At 39.1% G+C, this 19,710-nt stretch overlaps 1 protein-coding gene across 1 annotated transcript in view; it reads left to right on the top strand.

Annotated features, from left to right (window-relative positions):
• COL19A1 (collagen type XIX alpha 1 chain) overlaps positions 1–19,710 on the top strand; it is a 332,172-nt gene that overhangs the window by 228,387 nt on the left and 84,075 nt on the right. The window contains exons 18-21 of the mRNA XM_039532738.1: positions 11,080–11,124; positions 12,532–12,594; positions 16,248–16,292; positions 18,722–18,757. Coding sequence (XP_039388672.1) covers positions 11,080–11,124; positions 12,532–12,594; positions 16,248–16,292; positions 18,722–18,757 — 189 coding nt within the window. The remainder of the gene's footprint in view (positions 1–11,079; positions 11,125–12,531; positions 12,595–16,247; positions 16,293–18,721; positions 18,758–19,710) is intronic.

The raw sequence follows: 19,710 nt of genomic DNA, 5'->3' as shown, positions 1-19,710 counted from the left end.
CACAGAAAGCTGATTTATGGAAAAGCAGTATGAAAAGATATATATATCACCATGGGAAGAACCCTTTTCTGATATCAGTTATGTTTTTATTTTAGCAAGATAACTGTGTCATTTTTCTTTTCAATCATAGTTGGAGTTCTATTACTCCTGAGAGCTATTATTTTCTCAGAAGTTATATCAAACTGCTTCCATGAATCCATCACTACATCTTTGTGTCCAGAACAATTGGTACCACAATACAAAAGTATCACATAACAAAGATCTTCTGTCATATCGAGTTCACAATAGCATCTTTCATACCCATTAACACATGGAACTGTCAGAGATATCAAGAATGTCATGGCAAGGCCAGTATGTATTGGTATAGCCAAATTGTTCCTTACATTTTTCTTTTTTCCTGAGCTATCTGATTTTTATAGTAGTTTCTCTAAAATTGAACAGTTGGATTTGTTTGAGCTCCTTCTGCATTTTTCCTTTATTCAGAACAATATCTCTATTGCTTTATGTTTACTGAGATGTAAGTATTTATCATTTCAATATTTCCCTTCTGGCTCACTAGGCCTGGATGGTTTTACACAAATCAGAATCTTGTTTGGCCATGCCCCATGTGGACATTCCTAAAGTTGGAAGCTTCCTGAGGTTGGCCTTCTTGATCTGATCAAGAGCCAACCCCTTTTATGGGTTTTTATTGAGACTCCTCTGGAATCTCCTGATGTTCCACTCTTTTGAATTTCACGCTGGCTCTTGATCTCAAAGTCTTTGCTCCTATCCACTAACCCAAACGAAAACAGTAGAGTTCTAATACTGACTTATTCCCTAGTTCCTGCTTTGCACGATGGTTTATACGTGATTTGGGCTGCTACCTTCTTGCAGATGACAGGAATGTGCTTACGAGTCCTTGGGCAGGATCATAGGGTTTTTCTATAGATTCATGTTACGAAGATTTCAAAAGCTTTCCTCTTTCATGTTGCCTAACAATAATATCTTCAGTGTATAATATCTTGAAGGCTCTTAAAACACTTGAGAAAGTGTTACACAAAAGATAGAGATATTTGAGGTAAAATAGAAAGATTACTTCATACTGAAACGTACTTACTTCTTGTGAAATAAGTCCACTATTTAAGAGGGCATAGCATCATTACATGACCTTTTAGGACAGGAAGTGAAAATACTTTATCCAATTGAAATTACAGGGAAAATTTAGAATGTAATTTTACTAACTGAAATTTTTCCAGGAAAGCAAAGTTAATATCTGTACCATTTCAAAAAGTGCCATAAGACATGTTATGACCATGAGTGAACAAGACCTCTTCTTGATATTTCATCCAAAAGACAATGCTTCCAGGAGCACAGTGCCACCTAACACCATGCTAGGGTACCATTCAGTATTGATTCTAAGGGCAGATTGCCATCCACTCAATCACTGACACTAATTCCTGCAATGCGTGCATTCACTGGAGGTTTCTTGTCTAGTTACTAACCTGGCCCAACCCGGCTTTCCTCAGTATAACATTAGCAAGTGTAACCCTTCTGCTAGGTGGAGTTGGCAGCAACACGGGCAGGGTTAAATATCTAGGAGTTCCATGTAACAATGCATAACAGAACTTTGGTCAGTGAAGACTCAGAGTTCAGAGGTGCATTCACATGGGTTCACCTCCGAACCCGAAAAGGGGATGGGAGACGTCAAGCACATGGACGATGGGTATCACAGGCCAGGGGAGGCTGAGCATCCCCAAACATCCCGGCGTGGCCAAGCCTGTGCTCTGCTTCCAGGCTCACTCCTGCCTGCTTCCAGTTCTTGCTCTTCCCCTGTGGCCCAGGCTGGGGATAGGGTGGGTCGGCCTGCAGCCAGGACCCAGAGGGGCTGGGAGTGCTAGAGTCGCACTGCCTGCCTGGCACACTGGGGTTGGAGGTGCAGGGGCCGTGCCATCCACCCGCCGCTCTGGGGCTGGGGGTGTTGGGATGGGGGGGAGCAGTGGCCACAGAAGGGTGGCTATGGGCTCTAGCAGGAAGTTGGGGGAGGGGCAAGGCCTTGGGCAGAAGTGGTGGGGCCAGTGGCTAGCCTCCCCCCAGAGGCAGTTCACACACCGCCCATGGTCAAGCAATACCTCCGCTGCTTCCTCCATCTCTGCAATGTGGTTGCTGCTGTTATCTCTGCCACCACTGGCCACAGCTGTTGCCACAGTTATATCTGCTGCTGCTCACCCATTGTTATCATTAATGCTGTGTGCCACTCACTGGCATTTCTGCAATGCCTCATTCTGAGATTCCACTACTTGATCCAGCTCTCAGTGATTTCACTGAGTAGGTGTAGAACCTCTCTGCTGCTGCCTCTTCATTGTTTTTCACTGCAGCACTGTCCTGACACCACATCTATGGCATAGCCCATAGACCTGCTCCTCAGTGATTTCAATTCTAGTGAACAGAACCAAGGATTCTCAATTGAATCCAATCAGCTCTACCCTTAAACACTGGAGAGGGGAGAGTCAAATGGTGTCTAGGATGCTCTAGGCAGAGTACACACCCTCAGGTAGGAACATCTGTCCCCATCCTCTCTCATCTTTATTCAGACTTGGCATCCCTATCCATTGCTTAGTAAGTGAGGTTCAATTTAGGGTGACTCCCTCCTTCAGGTCATGATGAGCAGGGATCCTAGAAATCTGTTTGCCGTGGAAAAATGCAGAATTTGTATTTCCATAGAGAATCTTTAGTTTTTCCTTTTTTGAAAAAATAAAAACATATACAGTGGAATCCCATTTATCTGTGCGACTGACAGCCAGAGCCCTAGCCACTGTCAGTCCTGGGTGGCTGGTGGTTTGGTTGATACAGAGAGCCGGATAATTTTCTTATACTGAATGAGGGCACTGATAGGCTTCGAACTTGCTTAAAAATTGTAACTATATCAATTAAAAACATTGTGTTCAACTGATACCTATAGAGAGAGACAGAGAGAGAGAGAGCTCAGCATTTCATTTTAATCACAGATAAATGAGGATTTTTATCTTTTTTATTGGCGAATGTTGAGGTTTTTTAATAGTGGAAAACTAGGATTCCTGATAAGTACAGTACTGCTGCACTTTACTGTTACAGCAGAGAAAACAACGTTTCAGGACCCCTGCATTCAATACTAACATGAATTGTAACCCAAAAAAAGCCAAAATTGATCATTTTTAAAGCAGTTCTGTTTGCTGAACCTAGGGAGAGTAAGTGTGTCCATGCAAATACGGTTCTGCTCCTGAAGTCTTTTCTTCCAGTTCATCACTAAATGTCAGGGGAGAGCTCATTCAGACCCTGCTTACTTTTTCCCCCCAGGAAAGAATTTGTCGATCTGGCAAATTGCACTCCATATTGTACCAGGTCCACTAGTTCTCCTCATAGGGTCTTAGGAAGCCTACCATAGGTGCCACAAGCCTATGAGGTAAGTACATAATTTCTTCCTCGGGTGCATCATAAGTTAACCTGTTTACTGGCCTTATAACCCTGTTAAGCCTGTTGAGAGTGGGCATTGCACGGGCAGAGGGGACTGCTCCTGGGGCTAGAGAAGGTGACGGTTCCTCAGATACTGCATAGACCTTTGCATCTATGGTTCTAGTATTGGAGGGCCCGGGGCACCAAGAACACCTTCCACTTGTATGACCCCATTGTCCAAAAATCGAAGTGTGTCGTCACATCCTGTCTTTTTTCAAGGATGTTTGGGAATGCTGGTAGGGCAGGCCCGTTACTCCAGGGTGGTCTCATTGGTGGCATGAAGAAGTGGAGCTGGGTTCAACAGATCAAGGCCAGAATCAGTTTCCATTCTAGGCTACAGCACGGTAGTGTTCTTCTCTTCAGACTCATTCTCAGGTGTGCTGAGTAGGGGTGTCCATGCAAAGATGTCGGGGGAGAGCTCATTCAGACCCTGCTTATACAAGTTATAGTGTAGATATATTTTTGGTTATGTGGTGTTTAAGCCATAGGATCTGAATAGTCTCTGGCTAAACAAATTCTATTTTAGCAAGAGAGAGCCCTTCTTAAAACTGAACGGAATTTAGCTCGCACACACAAATCTTCAGGTGGTGTAAAGCCCACACAGCTGATGTATTCCACCTACTACTGCCTCCTGCCTCCAGCCCAAATGCCCTGGGTTGCTTTGATTTGTGCCAGGGGCTGAACTGGCCTCAGATGGGAAGCACCAAATGTATCTCAGGGAGATCCAAGGATGTGACCCAGTATATTTTCCCTTTGTTATTTAAATGAGTATTTCTCCCAGCCATCAAGGCAGAATGTAATTTCTTTTGCAGAATATGGACAGTGCAGGTTTAAGATATATACATTATTTTAGTTATAAATTTCCCAGTTTCCTACTTCCAAGGATCTAACAGAGCATGTTCTGTTCTAATTTCCAGCATGTGCAAACCTCACTGGAGACACAGTTCAGTGCAGTTGTAAGGGAAAAACTTAGCCTAATATATTTTATTCTTCTGAGTTTTACAGGTCTAAGTAATATATTGTTTTTCTAGAGCACCCACCACCCCTGTATCTAAACATGATATCTTCTTCTATGAAGCAGTTACACCACTTGGTTGAAAGGCATCGATAAAAGTGTAAAGTATAATTATTACTGATAAAAATTGAAAATTAGTCCATCTAAGGGTTCTTGTCTTCCCAATGAAAACAAAACTTTACTATCCTTCAAATTAAGATTCAATAATTGAGTTGTTTGTCCAGTCCCATCAGTAACTGCTTCTTCTTGATAACTAGGTTTTTTCTTTTTCAGTTTAATTTTGTGGGAGGCAGTTCTGAGACATTCCAGTAACAAACTAAAAAAGATTCTACACCTACCAGAGCAGACTTCAATTAAGCCTGATACAAATGTTATCTATTTCAATCTCTGCCACATTGATCCTTGGTGAAATAACCTGCTGGTTCCCAGAATTGGGGGACTTTATCTCGCTTAAATGATACATTCTTTTACAGTACTTTTATTTATCTGGAAGTAATTATAATGAATTTAGAACCAATAATTTACTATGTAACCAAATTTAACATGTGCAATCTTTAAAAGTGTACCATAGTTTTAATGTAGGAATATGTAACATAAAGTGTTCCTATTTGAAAAATATCTCCTTCCTCCCCCTCCAATATAGGGTCCTCCTGGGTTATATTGATTTCAAAATTCCTTAAACAGGCATTATAACCAGGTAGGGAAGTTAAGTGTGTGTGTGTGTGTGTGTGTGTGTGTGCGCGAGAGAGAGAAATTTGTCAACTGGACTGGATTCCACCACCAGAGTGACACAGGCAGGTCAGAAGCTTAATCCAAAATCTGTCCCTTTAGATGTTATTTATATGGAAAACTCTGACAGTAAAGATTACAGTCTGGGCACTGTGTAGTATTTTGATTTAGGATATAGGTAGGTAAGAGCTCGTGGGAAGCAAGTCTAAGGGGAAAAACAATTGAAGACAGTTGGCAGTTTTTCAAAGAGACATTATTAAGGGCACAAGAGGAAACTATCCCACTGCGTAGGAAAGATAGAAAGTATGGCAAGAGATCACCCTGGCTTAACCAGGAGATCTTCAATGATCTAAAAATCAAAAAAGAGTCCTACAAAAAATGAAAACTAGGTCAAATTACAAAGGATGAATATAAACAAATAACACAAGTACGTAGGGACAAAATTAGAAAGGCCAAGGCACAAAACAAGATCAAACTAGCTAGAGACATAAAGAGTAACAAGAAAACATTCTACAAATACATTAGAAGCAAGAGGAAGACTAAGGGCAGAGTAGGCGTGTTACTCAATGCGGCGAACAATAACAGAAAATGTGGAAATGGCAGATGTGCTTAATGACTTCTTTGTTTTGGTTTTCATCAAGAAGGTTGGTGGTGATTGGACGTCTAACATAGTGAATGGCAGTGAAAATAAGGTAGGATCAGAGGCTAAGGTAGGGAAAGAATGAGTTAAAAATTACTTAGACATGTTAGATGTCTTCAAGTCACCGGGGCCTGGTGAAATGCATTTTAGAATACTCAAGGAGCTGACTGAGGAGATATCAGAGCCATTAGTGATTATCTCCGAAAAGTCATGGAAGATGGGAGAGATTCCAGAAGACTGGGAAAGGGTAAATATAGTGCCCATCTATAAAAAGGGAAATAAGGACAACCAGGAAATTACAGATCAGATAAACTTGTGTACCTGGAAAGATAATGGAGGAAATAATTAAGCAAACAGTTTGCAAACATCTAGATGATAATAAGTTGATAAGTAACAGCATGGATTTGTCAAGAACAAATTGTGTCAAACCAACCTGATAGCTTTCTTTGACAGGGTAACAAGCCTTGTGGATGGGGGGAAGCAGTAGACATGGTATTTCTTGACTTTAGTAAAGCTTTTGATTCTGTCTCACATGACCTTCTCATAAACAAACCAGGGAAATGCAACCTAGATGGAGCTACTATAAGATTGGTGTATAACTGCTTGGAAAACCGTTCCCAGAGAGTTGTTCACAGTCATGCTGGAAGTGCATAACGAGTAAGGTCCCACAGGGATCAGTTCTGGGTCTGGTTCTGTTCAATATCTTCATCAGTGATTTAGATAATGGCATAGAGAGTACACTTGTAAAGTTTGTGCACGATACCAAGGTGAGAGGAGTTGCAAGTGCTTTGGAGGATAGGATTATAATTCAAAGTGATCTGGACAAAGTGGAGAAATTGTCTGAAGTAAGTCGGATGAAATTCAATAAGGACAAATGCAAAGTACTCCACTTACGAAGGTACAATCAGTTGCACATGTACAAAATTGGAAATGACTGCCTAGGAAGGAGTACTGTGGAAAGGGATCTGGGGGTCATAGTGGACCACAAGCTAAATATGAGTCAACAGTATAACATTGTTGCAAAAAAAGCGAACATCATTCTGGAGTGTATTAGCAGGAATGTTGTAAGCAAGACATGAGAAGTAATTCTTCCACTCTATTCGTGCTGATACTCAACTAGAGTATTTTGTCCAGTTCTGGGCACCACATTTCAGGAAAGATGTGGACAAACTGGAGAAACTCCAGAGATGAGCAACAAAAATGATTAAAGGTCTAGAAAACATGACCTATGAGGGAAGATTGAAAAAACTGAGTTTGTTTAGTCTGGAAAAGAGAAGACTGAGAAGGGGACATAACAGTTTTCAAGTACATAAAAGGTTGTTACAAGGTACATAAAAGGTTGTTACATTGTCGTTAGTAACTTCTGAGGAAAGGACAAGAAGCAATGGGCTTAAATTGCAGCAAGACTGGTTTATGTGGGACATTAGGAAAAAATTCCTGTCAGGGTGGTTAAGCACTGAAATAAATTACCTAGGGAGGTTGTGAAATCTCCATCATTCGAAATTTTTAAGAGCAGGTTAAACAAACACCTGCCAGGGATGGTCTAGATAATACTTGGTCCTGCCATGAGTGCAGGGGACTGTGCTAGATGGCCTCTCGAGGTCCCTTCAAGACCTATGATTCTACAGGTATCAACCTGCATTATACTATAAAGGCAGCTTCTACAATATAGTCCCAATTATTCTTTATAAAAAGCATTCTAAAGTGCAATTATTGTAATCAACAGGTAGAGATCTATCGTTTCTCATCAAAATAATTATAGCTGTAGAGATTCAGAACCAAATTTTCAAAGTCTCCATGTGAAAAACATGCACACCCGCACATACACCATAAATGGGTTAATTGTATACATTGACATCTAGTGCTCCTTGAATCAGCCATTCTTGTGTTCACATGAAAATGAGGGTGTGTATGTCTGAGTGTATTTATTGTTTGCTCAGACCATAATCTTTAATTTTTGATAGTTTGGCTTTACATTTATGAACGAGACCAAAAATCAAACTTGGTAGTTTCTCTTTCAAAGGAACTGTGAAGATCTCTTTGATTGTCTAATGGTACTTTCCATAAACTTCCGTGAATAGCCATAGAAGTGAAAACTCAGTAAAGCCTCTTGAAGAGACAGAGCTCTCATATTTTAAAGTTATTAGACAAATAATGTGAGAAGGAAGCATTGCAGGAGTGCTAATTTTTCTCCCCTACTTATATATTCCTCATTGGTATTCCTCTTTGATATCTTTTGATCAGTCCTTTATAAAGCGCTAGGAGATCTACGGATGAAAAGCACTATATAAGAGAGAGGTTTCATTATTCAAACTAAGAAAATTAAACCCATTTTGTATCAGCCTGAGTTGAAAAATATGTTTCTTCTTGTCTGAATCTACAATCTTGGAAAAAGAATGCAGAACTTAAAGACATTACAAATCTGGGGGCTATATACATATTACTTCTCAAAAGCTGTCCCATGGTTTACAAAACTCAGAGGTTTAACCTTCCCAAAGACAGATTATTAATTCCTCTTTTACCCTCAAAGACTTCAGTTTACATTCTTGTTTCTTAATCTGACCTGTGATGAACCTGAGAATAGAATGGAAAATTACAAACTTGGGTTGATATTTGCAAAGCTATTTAAGGGATTTAAAGAAATGTTTTCTGTAAAAACCTAATGGCTACTTTGAATATCTGAACCTTGCTGTCTAGAGTATTTCAAGTATTTTGCAGTGCTGGAATCCAAATATATTGTCACATTTTTTATGTCCCTCGTCATTTCTGATTTCCAAACAGCCTTCTCTAAAGTTCTACATTTTTATTGCAGTACCTCTAGATTATATGTACTTCATTTAATCTTCCCTCCTACACCTAGTAGATAAAGGTACAAATTACTTTGACAATACTGTCAGTCATTCCTTTAAATCCTTACCAGAGATTTTTTCCGTAGTTCTGCAGTCTGTTGTAATTAGGAAATATGACTTGGCCTTGAGTTCAGTTTTCTGTCACTGTAAGCTGCTAAACCTTAATACAAGATTTTCCAAGCTCTGTTTCATTTAAGGTGAGTAAAATTTACAGTAAGAAATAAATTGGGTCTATATAGAAAACCTTCAAATAAACATGTAAATGAGCTGTTAATATATCATATATATAATGAGATATATAATATGGGCTTGATGCAGAAATTACTGGGTGAGTTTAGTGGCTTATGTTATGCAGGAGGTCAAATTATATTATTATAAAAGTTCCTTTTGGCTTTAAAATCTAAAATCAGATATATCACTGCCTATATTTTCATAGTTCATATTTTTCTAATGCAACCTGTCCTGCTGAATGTCAGAACTCTGACTTTACAAAGCTTCTGAATGCTCACAAGGTTTTTTTTTACCAAATTTATAAATTTTCCTTCTCGGTGGAGAGGACTACAGAATGTTTAATGACAGGTTTCAGAGTAGCAGCCGTGTTAGTCTGTATCTGCAAAAAGAACAGGAGTACTTGTGGCACCTTAGAGACTAACAGATTTATTTGAACATAAGCTTTCATGGGCTACAGCCCACTTCATGGGATGTATGTTCCAGTCTATGCATCTGATGAAGTGGGCTGTAGTCCACGAAAGCTTATGCTCAAATAAGAATGTTTAAATTATTTCATCAATATTTATGGCACAGAAGATATATGTGACGTGCAACCAATTCCATTATATATTCCAATGAGTTGACTCATTCCATAAGTTCCTTTTGGATATAAGCCCCAATTCAGGACATTAACTTTACTGGGACGTAAGCACATGCTTATGTGCTGTCCTGAGGAGAGATGTTTTCCAGATTCAGAGTCTTAGTCTCTATGCTTGGTCTGTCACCTTCCTGTGCATGTGTATATCTGATCACCTTAGCAATTATTTTTTCTTGCCAAAAAGTAAATTCTGTTAATATCAAGTATTTTCCTTGTCTACAGCTTGTTTTTTGAAGCTACTTCCAGGCTATTTGACATCTTCCTTTTTTACATTCCAAAGGCTCTCTTTGAATCCACACTATTTAAGATTAATTCTAAAGCGACAGTGGAGGTCCTCAGGATTTGATATGCATCTGTCTACAGGAGTCATGTTTCTCACCATCGTGAGGCTCTAAGGGTTCCTAGGGCATCTTATGTTTCCCAATTAATGTCTTCTGGCAAAATATAGGCCAGCTGTTTGTTTCAAGAAATTAATCATCTTTTAAATCCTTTACAGAGCACCAACTTACTCCTTCCTTCAGCTGTCCAGTGTGAAGAGTTTAATGACTTATTCACAAGCAAGTAACTTTTCAGCAAGGGAGTGCTAAGTTTAGTATTTACTATGATAGCAGAGATGGTTTACTAGTCTAAACATCAGGTTTTAAATACCCAGACTCTCTGGAGCCACAGGTTTAACTCTCAGCAGGGCTGACCCATGCCTTTCAACCACTGAAGCAGATAAATTAAGTTCTGTGTAGTTTAGGGTAGGGGAATATTTATGAGAACCTGTCTATTCTTCGTGGACATTAAAAAAATCCCATTGAGCTATTCTCACAAGTAGGAGGTTGTTCCTGTATCCTTGATCTAAATTTCTGCTCTCTCACACTGTTATATAATGTGGTGAATACTGAGTGGGCACTCCACTACACCTGGTAGGTGCCAAATCCCTTTACTGACAATACATCATTTGTAAAGTGTCTGTAAGATGAAAAGTTTTATATAAATGCAAGTTAATATGTTCTGTGATGTTCTGTGGGTTATGAGATTCCCTTCTGTATAGGTAACAATGGAATGCCAATTTCCTTGATTTTATGTGGCCTCTCAAGGCTCTCTCAAGTTCTCACTGAAGATTTTTTTTTCAGTGGTTTTCCTTGTAGGAAACTCTTGTGAAGTCCATAGGGATTTTTTCTGGTGATATTTTCATGGTTTATTTAAAGTGGCATTTCTAGAAATTTTGACAAATATTATGGTCCCCATAAGAAAAATAAGGAGGTGGCACGGACAGATACCATTGAAGACCCGTCATAATTTTAATAACCACTCATTTCTACCTGTTTCTCTACATAGTCAAGGCTTATTCTGTGCCCACACCATGCGCAATTCTACTGACTTCAGTATGGTTTCAGTGGGTTTAAGCGAGCGCAGAATTTGGCCTTTGATTTGTGGTTTCTCATTATTTCAATGCACATAAATATAAGGTCACTTCAGTTTTAAAATCAAATTTACTTACAAACGTCCTTACTTTGGGCAGAAAAGTCAGCGTTGTGGGACTCAATCAGGTCACAGGCATTGGAAGGTAATAATTTAAAGCACAGTGGAAAGTGACTGAAAGTATATACATAAACTGTTCTAGAAAATGTTTCCAATGTTTGCTTTAATTCTTGAATAATCTATTGATACTTTCTATCACTATTTTCTTCTTCTAAATATTTTCCTGCATCTTAAAAAATTAACAAAGAATGATTTATATGTGGATATTCAAATAATATATAAAAATACAGCTGGTTGATGTAATATTATCTTTCCCAAAAGAATGTTTTAAATTTTTTCCATACATATAAATTCAAAGCACATCTCAATACAAACAATAACTATCTATATTCAATCTATAGTAACTATTTGTCTCAAATTTGTTCTCTTCATCAAGTCAACTGCTACTCAGCAGTCGTCATTAAGCTGCCTCTGCAGCTAATCATAATATTAGTTGGTAGCCAGCAGACAGATGAAGACTCATGTAGATTAACTGCTGAAATGCCCTAGAAATTGAACAGAAAGCCATCAAGAGATAAAGATATACCTTTATAAAATCAATAGGAATCTGACTGAAATTTATATTTTGTTATTTTATCTCCTTTATTATTGTTAATGATAATATCTATCTAGCACTTGTTATTAGTAGGTCTCAAAACATTTTACGTCATTATTCCCATTTTACACATGGGGAAACCAAGGCACAGAGAGGTAAAGTTACTTACCCATGGTCACCCAGCTAGCCACTAGGCCACATTGCCTCCACTGCATATACCTACTTCACTTTTTCTCATGTCTTCCCTATGTAAAATTAACGCAAAAAGCCATGTATTACATATTTAATATGAACAGGCCTTCTGCGAAAGGGTAGTCTCAATAAAAATTAAATTTGAAGCCAAATTGCTTCAATCAGTTTGCTTATTCTGAGGAACAGTGGGAATATACTGTCACTAATATCAATTTGTCTATTTCTTTATTTGTGTCTTCATGCTGTTCAAAACTAAAATGAATATTTCTTGAGATGCTTGTTCATATTAGAAAGGGATTTTTTGGTTTTTGTTCCTTTCTCCCACACTTAAGAAATGTACTGTGATAATGATTATAAAAATAATGTTATTTCCAATGATTTAAGACAAAATTCTCTTCTCAGATCTACACAGCAGTACTCAATATGGATATTTTGCTCTCTCTATAGATGTAGAACTCTCATTAGTTGAATGGAATACGAATATCTCCCACATGGAGAAGAAGAACCTTGTGCCACATAAGTTTGATGTAGTGCACAGGTTATCTTATCCCCTCTGTTTGATGCTGAATTAGGGTGTTTGCATTTACACAGAAAATAACATATCAGCATAGGACCTAATATTGCAAAATTATGGTAACTGCATATTATATTTATTATATTTTTATATTATATTTATTATATTCTTTCACTTGCAATTCTTCACAGAGTGATGCAGGACAACTAGGATTACCTGAGGCTGCTGGACATAAAGGACAAAAGGGAGAAATTGTAAGCATCTGAGACATAAGGACATAAGGAATTGCAAAATAACAACCATCTTGTCACTGCTAAGTTTACCCGTAGTCTCATTTATCTGGTTTGTCACAATCTCCTTAGGAGGAGCAGATTACATACTTGATCAGACCTTTGGTCACTGGCCAGTGAGAGAAAGGAAGAAGAGAAAAAAATAACATTTATATATTTGTGTAATATTATACTGGGAAAAAAATCCTTAGTGAGCATGTCAAGTGCTCATTTCATGCCCTGAAACTAGAGACATAATTATTCATTTAATCATCTTAGCTTGCATGGCACCAGTGATTTAACCAGTCATATATGTATCCACTCCTTTGTTCAATCCAGCCTTACTAATTGTCCCAACAGACTCTTGTGGAATTACACAGGTTGACTCTTTTATTCAATTAGTTCTAGACTTATACCTCTTTAATGTAGTTGAATTTTCATTTTTGTAGTGAAAAATCAGCTTTATCATTTGAAAGGACGCTCACCTACAGTATGTCTAACCTGCAGGAAAGTGCTGTGAATGCTATGGTACACCAGTCTGATAGATGTTTGGCAGTGATTTGGGTGTACCGTGTGCTCAGAGGCAAGTTATGTAGACACTCCAAGCATTAGGCCTTTCAGGCTCTAACTCTTGCGGGGGTCCCACAAATAGAACTGGGTGACATTTTCAGACAAATAGTTTATTCACTGGAAAATGCAGTTTTGATCACCCACATCTATTTGAAATTGGACACAAAGTAACCAAATAAAAATTTGGGAGGCAGGTGGGGTGGAACTTAGATACCGTTCACAAAACAGATTTGTGTGTGTGTGCAGCTTCTAGCCCACACATTAAGGCACTCACTCAGGATGTGGGAGCCTGGGTTCGATTCCCCTTCTCCTGGGTAAGGGATTTGAACTTTGGTTTTCTACATTGTGGAATGGTGCTCTAGCCACTGGAGTATGGGACCTTCTGGAGTGGGTTTCTCTCAGTCTCTTCTGGTCAAGCTGTTCTGCTGTGTATAAATAATGAAAGAGTCAGTGGAGCAGGGACGTGAACTTGGTTCTCTACCTCCTAGATGAGTCCCTTGACATCTAGGGTCATTGTCATTTTCTCTTGCTGGTCCAATGACTATTCAGGTATTTTATACAAAGTGGAGCAGCTTCAACGGGAGAGACTGAGAAAGAGCTGCCCAAGACTATGCTACAGGACAGGGGTTAGAGCACATTCTTGTAGTGTGGGAGACCCAACTTGATGTCCCTCTGCCAATGATGTTTTAATTACTTATACACGGTGGACCTGCTTGAATAGGAGAGATTGAGAAAAACACACATCAGAATATTCCCATAGTCCAGTAGCTAAGGTATGCTTCTACATTGTGAAAGACCCAAGTTCAAATCCCTTCTCTGCAGAGGGAAGAATTAAACCTGAGTCTCCCAGGTCCCTAGCTACTGTGCTAACAATTATAACATGGGAGGGGGACACACCACCATCTTCTCCTTCACTTTCTTTGCATTTAAATTAAAAAATGTCTGGAAACTAAATGATTAGTTTAAAAAAATGATTTATTTGCCCAAACCTAGTTTTTCACCTACTTGTTTAATTCACCACAATTTTTCAGAATATTCTGGTTAAGATCAAACTGATTTTTTTAACTGCCAGTGAACTGAAAAATCAGTTATTTGCCTACCTCTTCCCAAACATACTCATATAATATGATGAATAACAAAGAATTGCATTACGAGGGCTGCCAGAAATAAATACTGGATTTTCCCTAGGCATCTAGGTTTTAATGGTTCCAAATTAAAAGAGAGAAATTTAGCACACAGCAGTTCTTAGTCCAACCCCTAAGGGTAATAATTGGAGATATACCAATCTCCTAGAACTGGAAGGGACCTTGAAAGGTCATTGAGTCCAGCCCCCTGCCTTCACTAGCAAGACCAATTTTTGCCCCAGATCCCTAAGTGGCCCCCTCAAGGATTGAACTCACAACCCTGGGTTTAGCAGGCCAATGCTCAAACCACTGAGCTATCCGTCCCACCCCTTAAGTTTTATAAAGTGGTATATTTTTAATCTCCACTGTTTGTAATGCAGTTATATCCAACCCAAAAGTTCAAAAATCATAAGTCAATCCCCCTCCTAAATAATGAGATTTTGTTTTAAGAGATGATCTCATGTTTTTGGCCTTTTGATTTTTGAACACCCCTCAATGTTTGTGTGACAATTTCAGTGTTGGCACTGCTCTCAAATGTATAGAGTAAGTTGCTGCAGAAGGTCTCACTGGGGGACCCACATGAGCTCAAATTACAAAGATTTTTATAAAATGCTGCATGATTATGCAGATCATCTAGTTTATCCCCAAGCCCCCAAATTCTAATTAATTCTGTTCCTCTACAGCCCCACATCTGCCCATCACCCAGCCCAGCAATTAATTATACATTCCCCTGCAACTGTCACAGCATTTCTGGCCCCCAACCCCACCTCTGCTCTTGCAGTTTCAGTGGTTCTTCACCCCATTTCTCAGATCTGAGGCTTCAGGGGTTCCTCTTTGTCTTCCCAGGCCTGGGTGTGGGAATTAATTCCAGAGTTTATTCATGCCCTCCTCCCACTTTCCTGGTCTGGTGTTGTAGGGGGTGTGTAGGAGCACACAGGGGAGATTATCCATTTACAATAGGAGAGCAGTGAAGGAAGCTTGCTGGGCTCTTTCTTTTCCCCTTCCCCTCTGCGAAATGTCAGCTGGTCCCTCTCCACCTCGCCTACCTAAAAACTCAGTTCTTAAGGGTGGGGAGCAAGCTCTGCCTGGTTCCTGCAGCAGCCCTGCTTGGCTTCTCTCCAGGAGGCAGGGAAGTGGGGAATACAGCCTGTCATAGGATTTTTCCTCAATAGGGCTGAAAATCTCATGTCATCTTAAAACTGGCTCAAGCAGGGGCCAAAATTGTGTGATTTGCAATGAAATTATGATAGTTTGTACCATTGTAATGCTCTTTTAGAACTCTGAAAATATTAATATTTTGTTAATTTCCTCCATTTTTTAGGTTTGAATTGGGCAGGGGGAAAAGTGAAAAATATTTTTTCTGTGTTTTTAGGAGAGCAAAAGGAAATGTGCATAGTGTTTGGAATATGTGCATACATAATATTATCTATTGAACCAGCAAGGAGAGCTCAGAAATATTTTTGGTAGCACTAGCAAATAGTGGGTATTTAAAAAAAATTCTCTTTAATAAAGTGACAGGGTTTGTTACACCAAAAGTATTTAAAAGATGCAGGTCATTCCCAAGCAGTTTATAGCAAATTAAGTGGTCAAATGTTGGGTTCAAACTTTTTGACAGAAAGCATCTGTGTATTTTAAATAATGGAATATATATTTGCCAATTTGATGTATTGTTGGTCTGAAGAGAAAAGAGAAAAGACACACTACATATATCATAGTGTTGCCAAATGTTTGATTTTGAGTAGCATGTAGAATTTCCTGCTCTCCAGCAGAAGACAATAACTTAAATTCAGTTGAAGCTGGTTAAATCACACATTTCAGTTATGATGATTACACAATTTCGTGCCACGTTCAGTGCAAGGAGCAGATGGATGAGGAAGATTCTTTTCATTTGTCAGAATAAAAAAGGACAAAGATTGTCAATAATTTTTTTTATTTTCTTAAAAGGGCCGGCAAGGAGAAATGGGCTTAACTGGTGCAAAAGGTGAAAAGGTAAATAAGAATTCCTAACTCATATTCTTAGAAGTGATGATGGCTAAGATGGCTCAGTGTGGTTTATTTTTATTGGGCCAAATCCTTGAAAAAGAGTAAAGGTCAAGTAGAAGAACTGTGGGCACAGAAAAATATGCTCCAGTGGTAGACTTTGGGCCCAGCATCCTCACAACCTACATTTTGTTTTCTGGCCTGGACGTCTCTACAGGGTGGCCATGGCTGTTGGGCATGTGGGTGACTAATGGACAGAGCCACCTGCTGTGCACCAAAGCTGGGTTTAACCCTGGTGTATTGAAGCTCTGTCTCAACTGCATACTTAAATCCCATCGAACTTAAAGTTAAGTATGTGCTTAAGTAGGTTGCTGAAGAGGGATGAGCTGTTGAATGAGTTGTCCAGTCATTGCTGAGTTTTTCATGTACTCATTGTATGTAGCCCTGGATACTGCCGATCTGTCATGTACAGAGTCCTCTGAATGCTTTCTCTGCTGCATTGCTTACCAGCATGGTGACATTGCAACATTTCTGGTCCTTTTGGGCTTTCCTTTCTGATGGTGATGGATCAGGATAGAGTCTATAATTTAGAGATGGGCAGACCTGCTAGCATAAAATAAGACAAAAGCTGCTGGCCATAAAAAAGCCCTATATGGAATTAATCTTCTTTATACTTTGAAAAAGGTTAGTCCATTTTTTGCTTTGCCTCTTTATTTTTTGTGTGCTTCTCTGCTTCCTGATTTCAAGATGCATGAATTTCCAAAACACCACAGACCTAGGCACAACCAGGAGGTACCTAAAACCTCAAAAGAAAGCAAGTATCTCAAACAATGAAATACTGATTGCTGATTAAAATAACAATATTCTTTTACTTTCTTTTAAATTAGGAACATAAGAATGGCCATAGAGGGTCAGATCAATGGTCTGTCTAACTCAATATCAAATCTTCTGACAGTGACCAATGCCAGATGGTTCATAGGGAATGAACAAAACAGGGCAATTATTGAGTGATCCATCCCCTGCCATCCAGTCCCAGCTTCTGGCAGTTAGAGGTTAGGGACATCCAGAATATGGGGTTGCATCCTTGACTATCTTGACTAATAGCCATTGATGGACCTATCCTCTAGGAACTTATCTAATTCCTTTTTAAACCCAGTTACACTTTTGGCCTTCGTAACATCCCCTAGCAACAAGGTCCACAAGTTGACTGTGCATTGTGTGAAGAAGTACCATCTTCAATACCTAGATGAAAAAAACAGAATTCTTAGCATGATCAAAGCTTAGAAAAAGACTTTTCTAGCTAATCATCTTTTAGTTTTAGTTGAAGCTTTCCAACAGCAGATTCAGCCGAAACAATTTTTTCATTACTGGTGAAAAGATGTAAACCGCATTTTTCTAGAAATAGCAAAAAGTTCAGTCATGCTTCCATTGAATCAATAGGAGTTTTGCTAGTGATTTAAATTGAAGTAATGTTAGGCCCCAGAATGTTAGAGGATCAACTAGTTCTTGTTAAAACCGTGTACTGTAAATGATCGTCATACAAACAGAAATCTAGTTTAGGCTATTAATTTGAAAGAATCATGGTTTTGTGTATTAAAAGTCATTTGCTTTTGAGAATTTAACTCATATTTTTACAGTATTTCAGTCATCACTTTCTGATATCTGTTTCCGATCCTGTGTTAGGCCCAAGACATAGGCAGACAGGCCTGTTGGTTAGTACAAGGCAAGTGGCCAGGTCCCCATGCCACCCAGGGTTCAGAACCAGGAGATTAGGAACAGAGAGACTGATACCAGGAATCAGCATGAGTCAGGAAACCAGGAGGTCAGTGTCAGGAGAAGAGATGGAGATCCAGAACCAGGAATCAGGCCAAGTAAGGAAACCGAAAGTCAAGAGCAGGTAGTAGAGGGTAAGAAGTCCAAAGCAGAATGAAGCCCCGGTTGTACTGACAATTTACTGCTCTCCTCATGCCTTCAGTAGGGGGAGCAGTCCAGTCAAGAGCTCTGTTGTCCCACCAGTTGGGGCCAAGAGGTGGAGCCATCTATCTGAATTGGGCTTCAAGGAGTCCCAGTTCTAGCTAATGCTAGTAAGTTAGCAGGTGGAAAGTTGTAGCATGATGATGTGCAGACCCAGGTTTGAAAGCTTTATGCTTATGATTACATGTAATATATAATACGTGACCCAGACATAAAAGAAACAAACTTGGATAGAATCCCATTTTATTGTCTGTCTATATTCTTTATAATTAAATTAATGTGATCTTTAAATGGGCTTTCATAGTTTATATATTTTATAAAGTTGTATGTATGTATTGAATACATATAACTGTTAGTTTGTTTTCTATATGTTTTGAAGAGTTGTTTTCCAAAAGCAGACATACAAACTATTTATCATTTAAAATTACCATGTAAGTATTAACATTTACTGTATACTGTCACAGGGAGAGTCTTCTGAAAAAGGAGAAAAGGGGGATCCAGTAAGTACAGCTAAAGCTTTGAGTCAATATTTATGCTTAGATCTGATTTTCTCACCATATATGCTGTGACACTCTTACCTCTGGCAATGCCCTGTAACCCCTATATTCCTCATCTAATTGTGATATTGCATATGTCGGAGAAAAACAAAGTTCTCACACTCAGGTTGGGTGCAGCAAGTCAGATACTTTATTATCTCTAGCAATTGCATGGAGAGAGAGAGAGAGAGAGAGAGAGAGAGATCTCTCCAGATAACAATTACAGCAAACATTTATATCTTTTGTTACAAACAATAAAGGGCAACAGCTGCATTTTGTTTATACACAGGTCATCCTGATATCTTACTTTTCTCACCAATTTAAACTATAGTCTACATTCCATACTTATCTAACTCAAGGTCACAACAACTTCTCACACAGTTCTTTCCCACTCGCCTCACACAATCCTCGCTTCTACAAATCTCACATTATTAGGATTACAGCTAGCCTAGCTCTTGCTCACAAACTACACAATTTACATTGAAATCCCCTTCATTTCCATCTCTACTTCCACACATATAAAGCATCCCATGTGAGGTATCAGGGGAAAGGTTATGATATGCTGAAACCCATTGTTCCATCTAAACATGTGTATCATTAATGCATATAAAATTATAAGAATTGTGTTGGATAGTTTTCACTAAAATACACTGTGGGTTTGGGAAGCACCCAGATACTAGCTTTCCAGAGGCAATGACAATGGAGGTAACCAATGCCCAAGTGGGTGCTGAACAGACATCACCAGCCATTGTCCATCAGAGGAATTACAATTCAAAGACTCACTCACAGTAGACACATCGGGGTATTGCTTCACCTTGTGACTCAACAGTGCCCACCAGACATGCCTGGACTTGTGTTCTCCAAGCACATGGATTAAGGGTATAAAACAGAACACAGTGGCCCCACTGCTTTGCCTT

Source organism: Mauremys reevesii, linkage group 3 (assembly GCF_016161935.1).
Source record: "Mauremys reevesii isolate NIE-2019 linkage group 3, ASM1616193v1, whole genome shotgun sequence".
Lineage (NCBI taxonomy): Eukaryota > Metazoa > Chordata > Testudines > Geoemydidae > Mauremys > Mauremys reevesii.
Note: the sequence above shows the minus strand (reverse complement) of the source record. Positions and strands in the feature narration are given on the sequence as shown.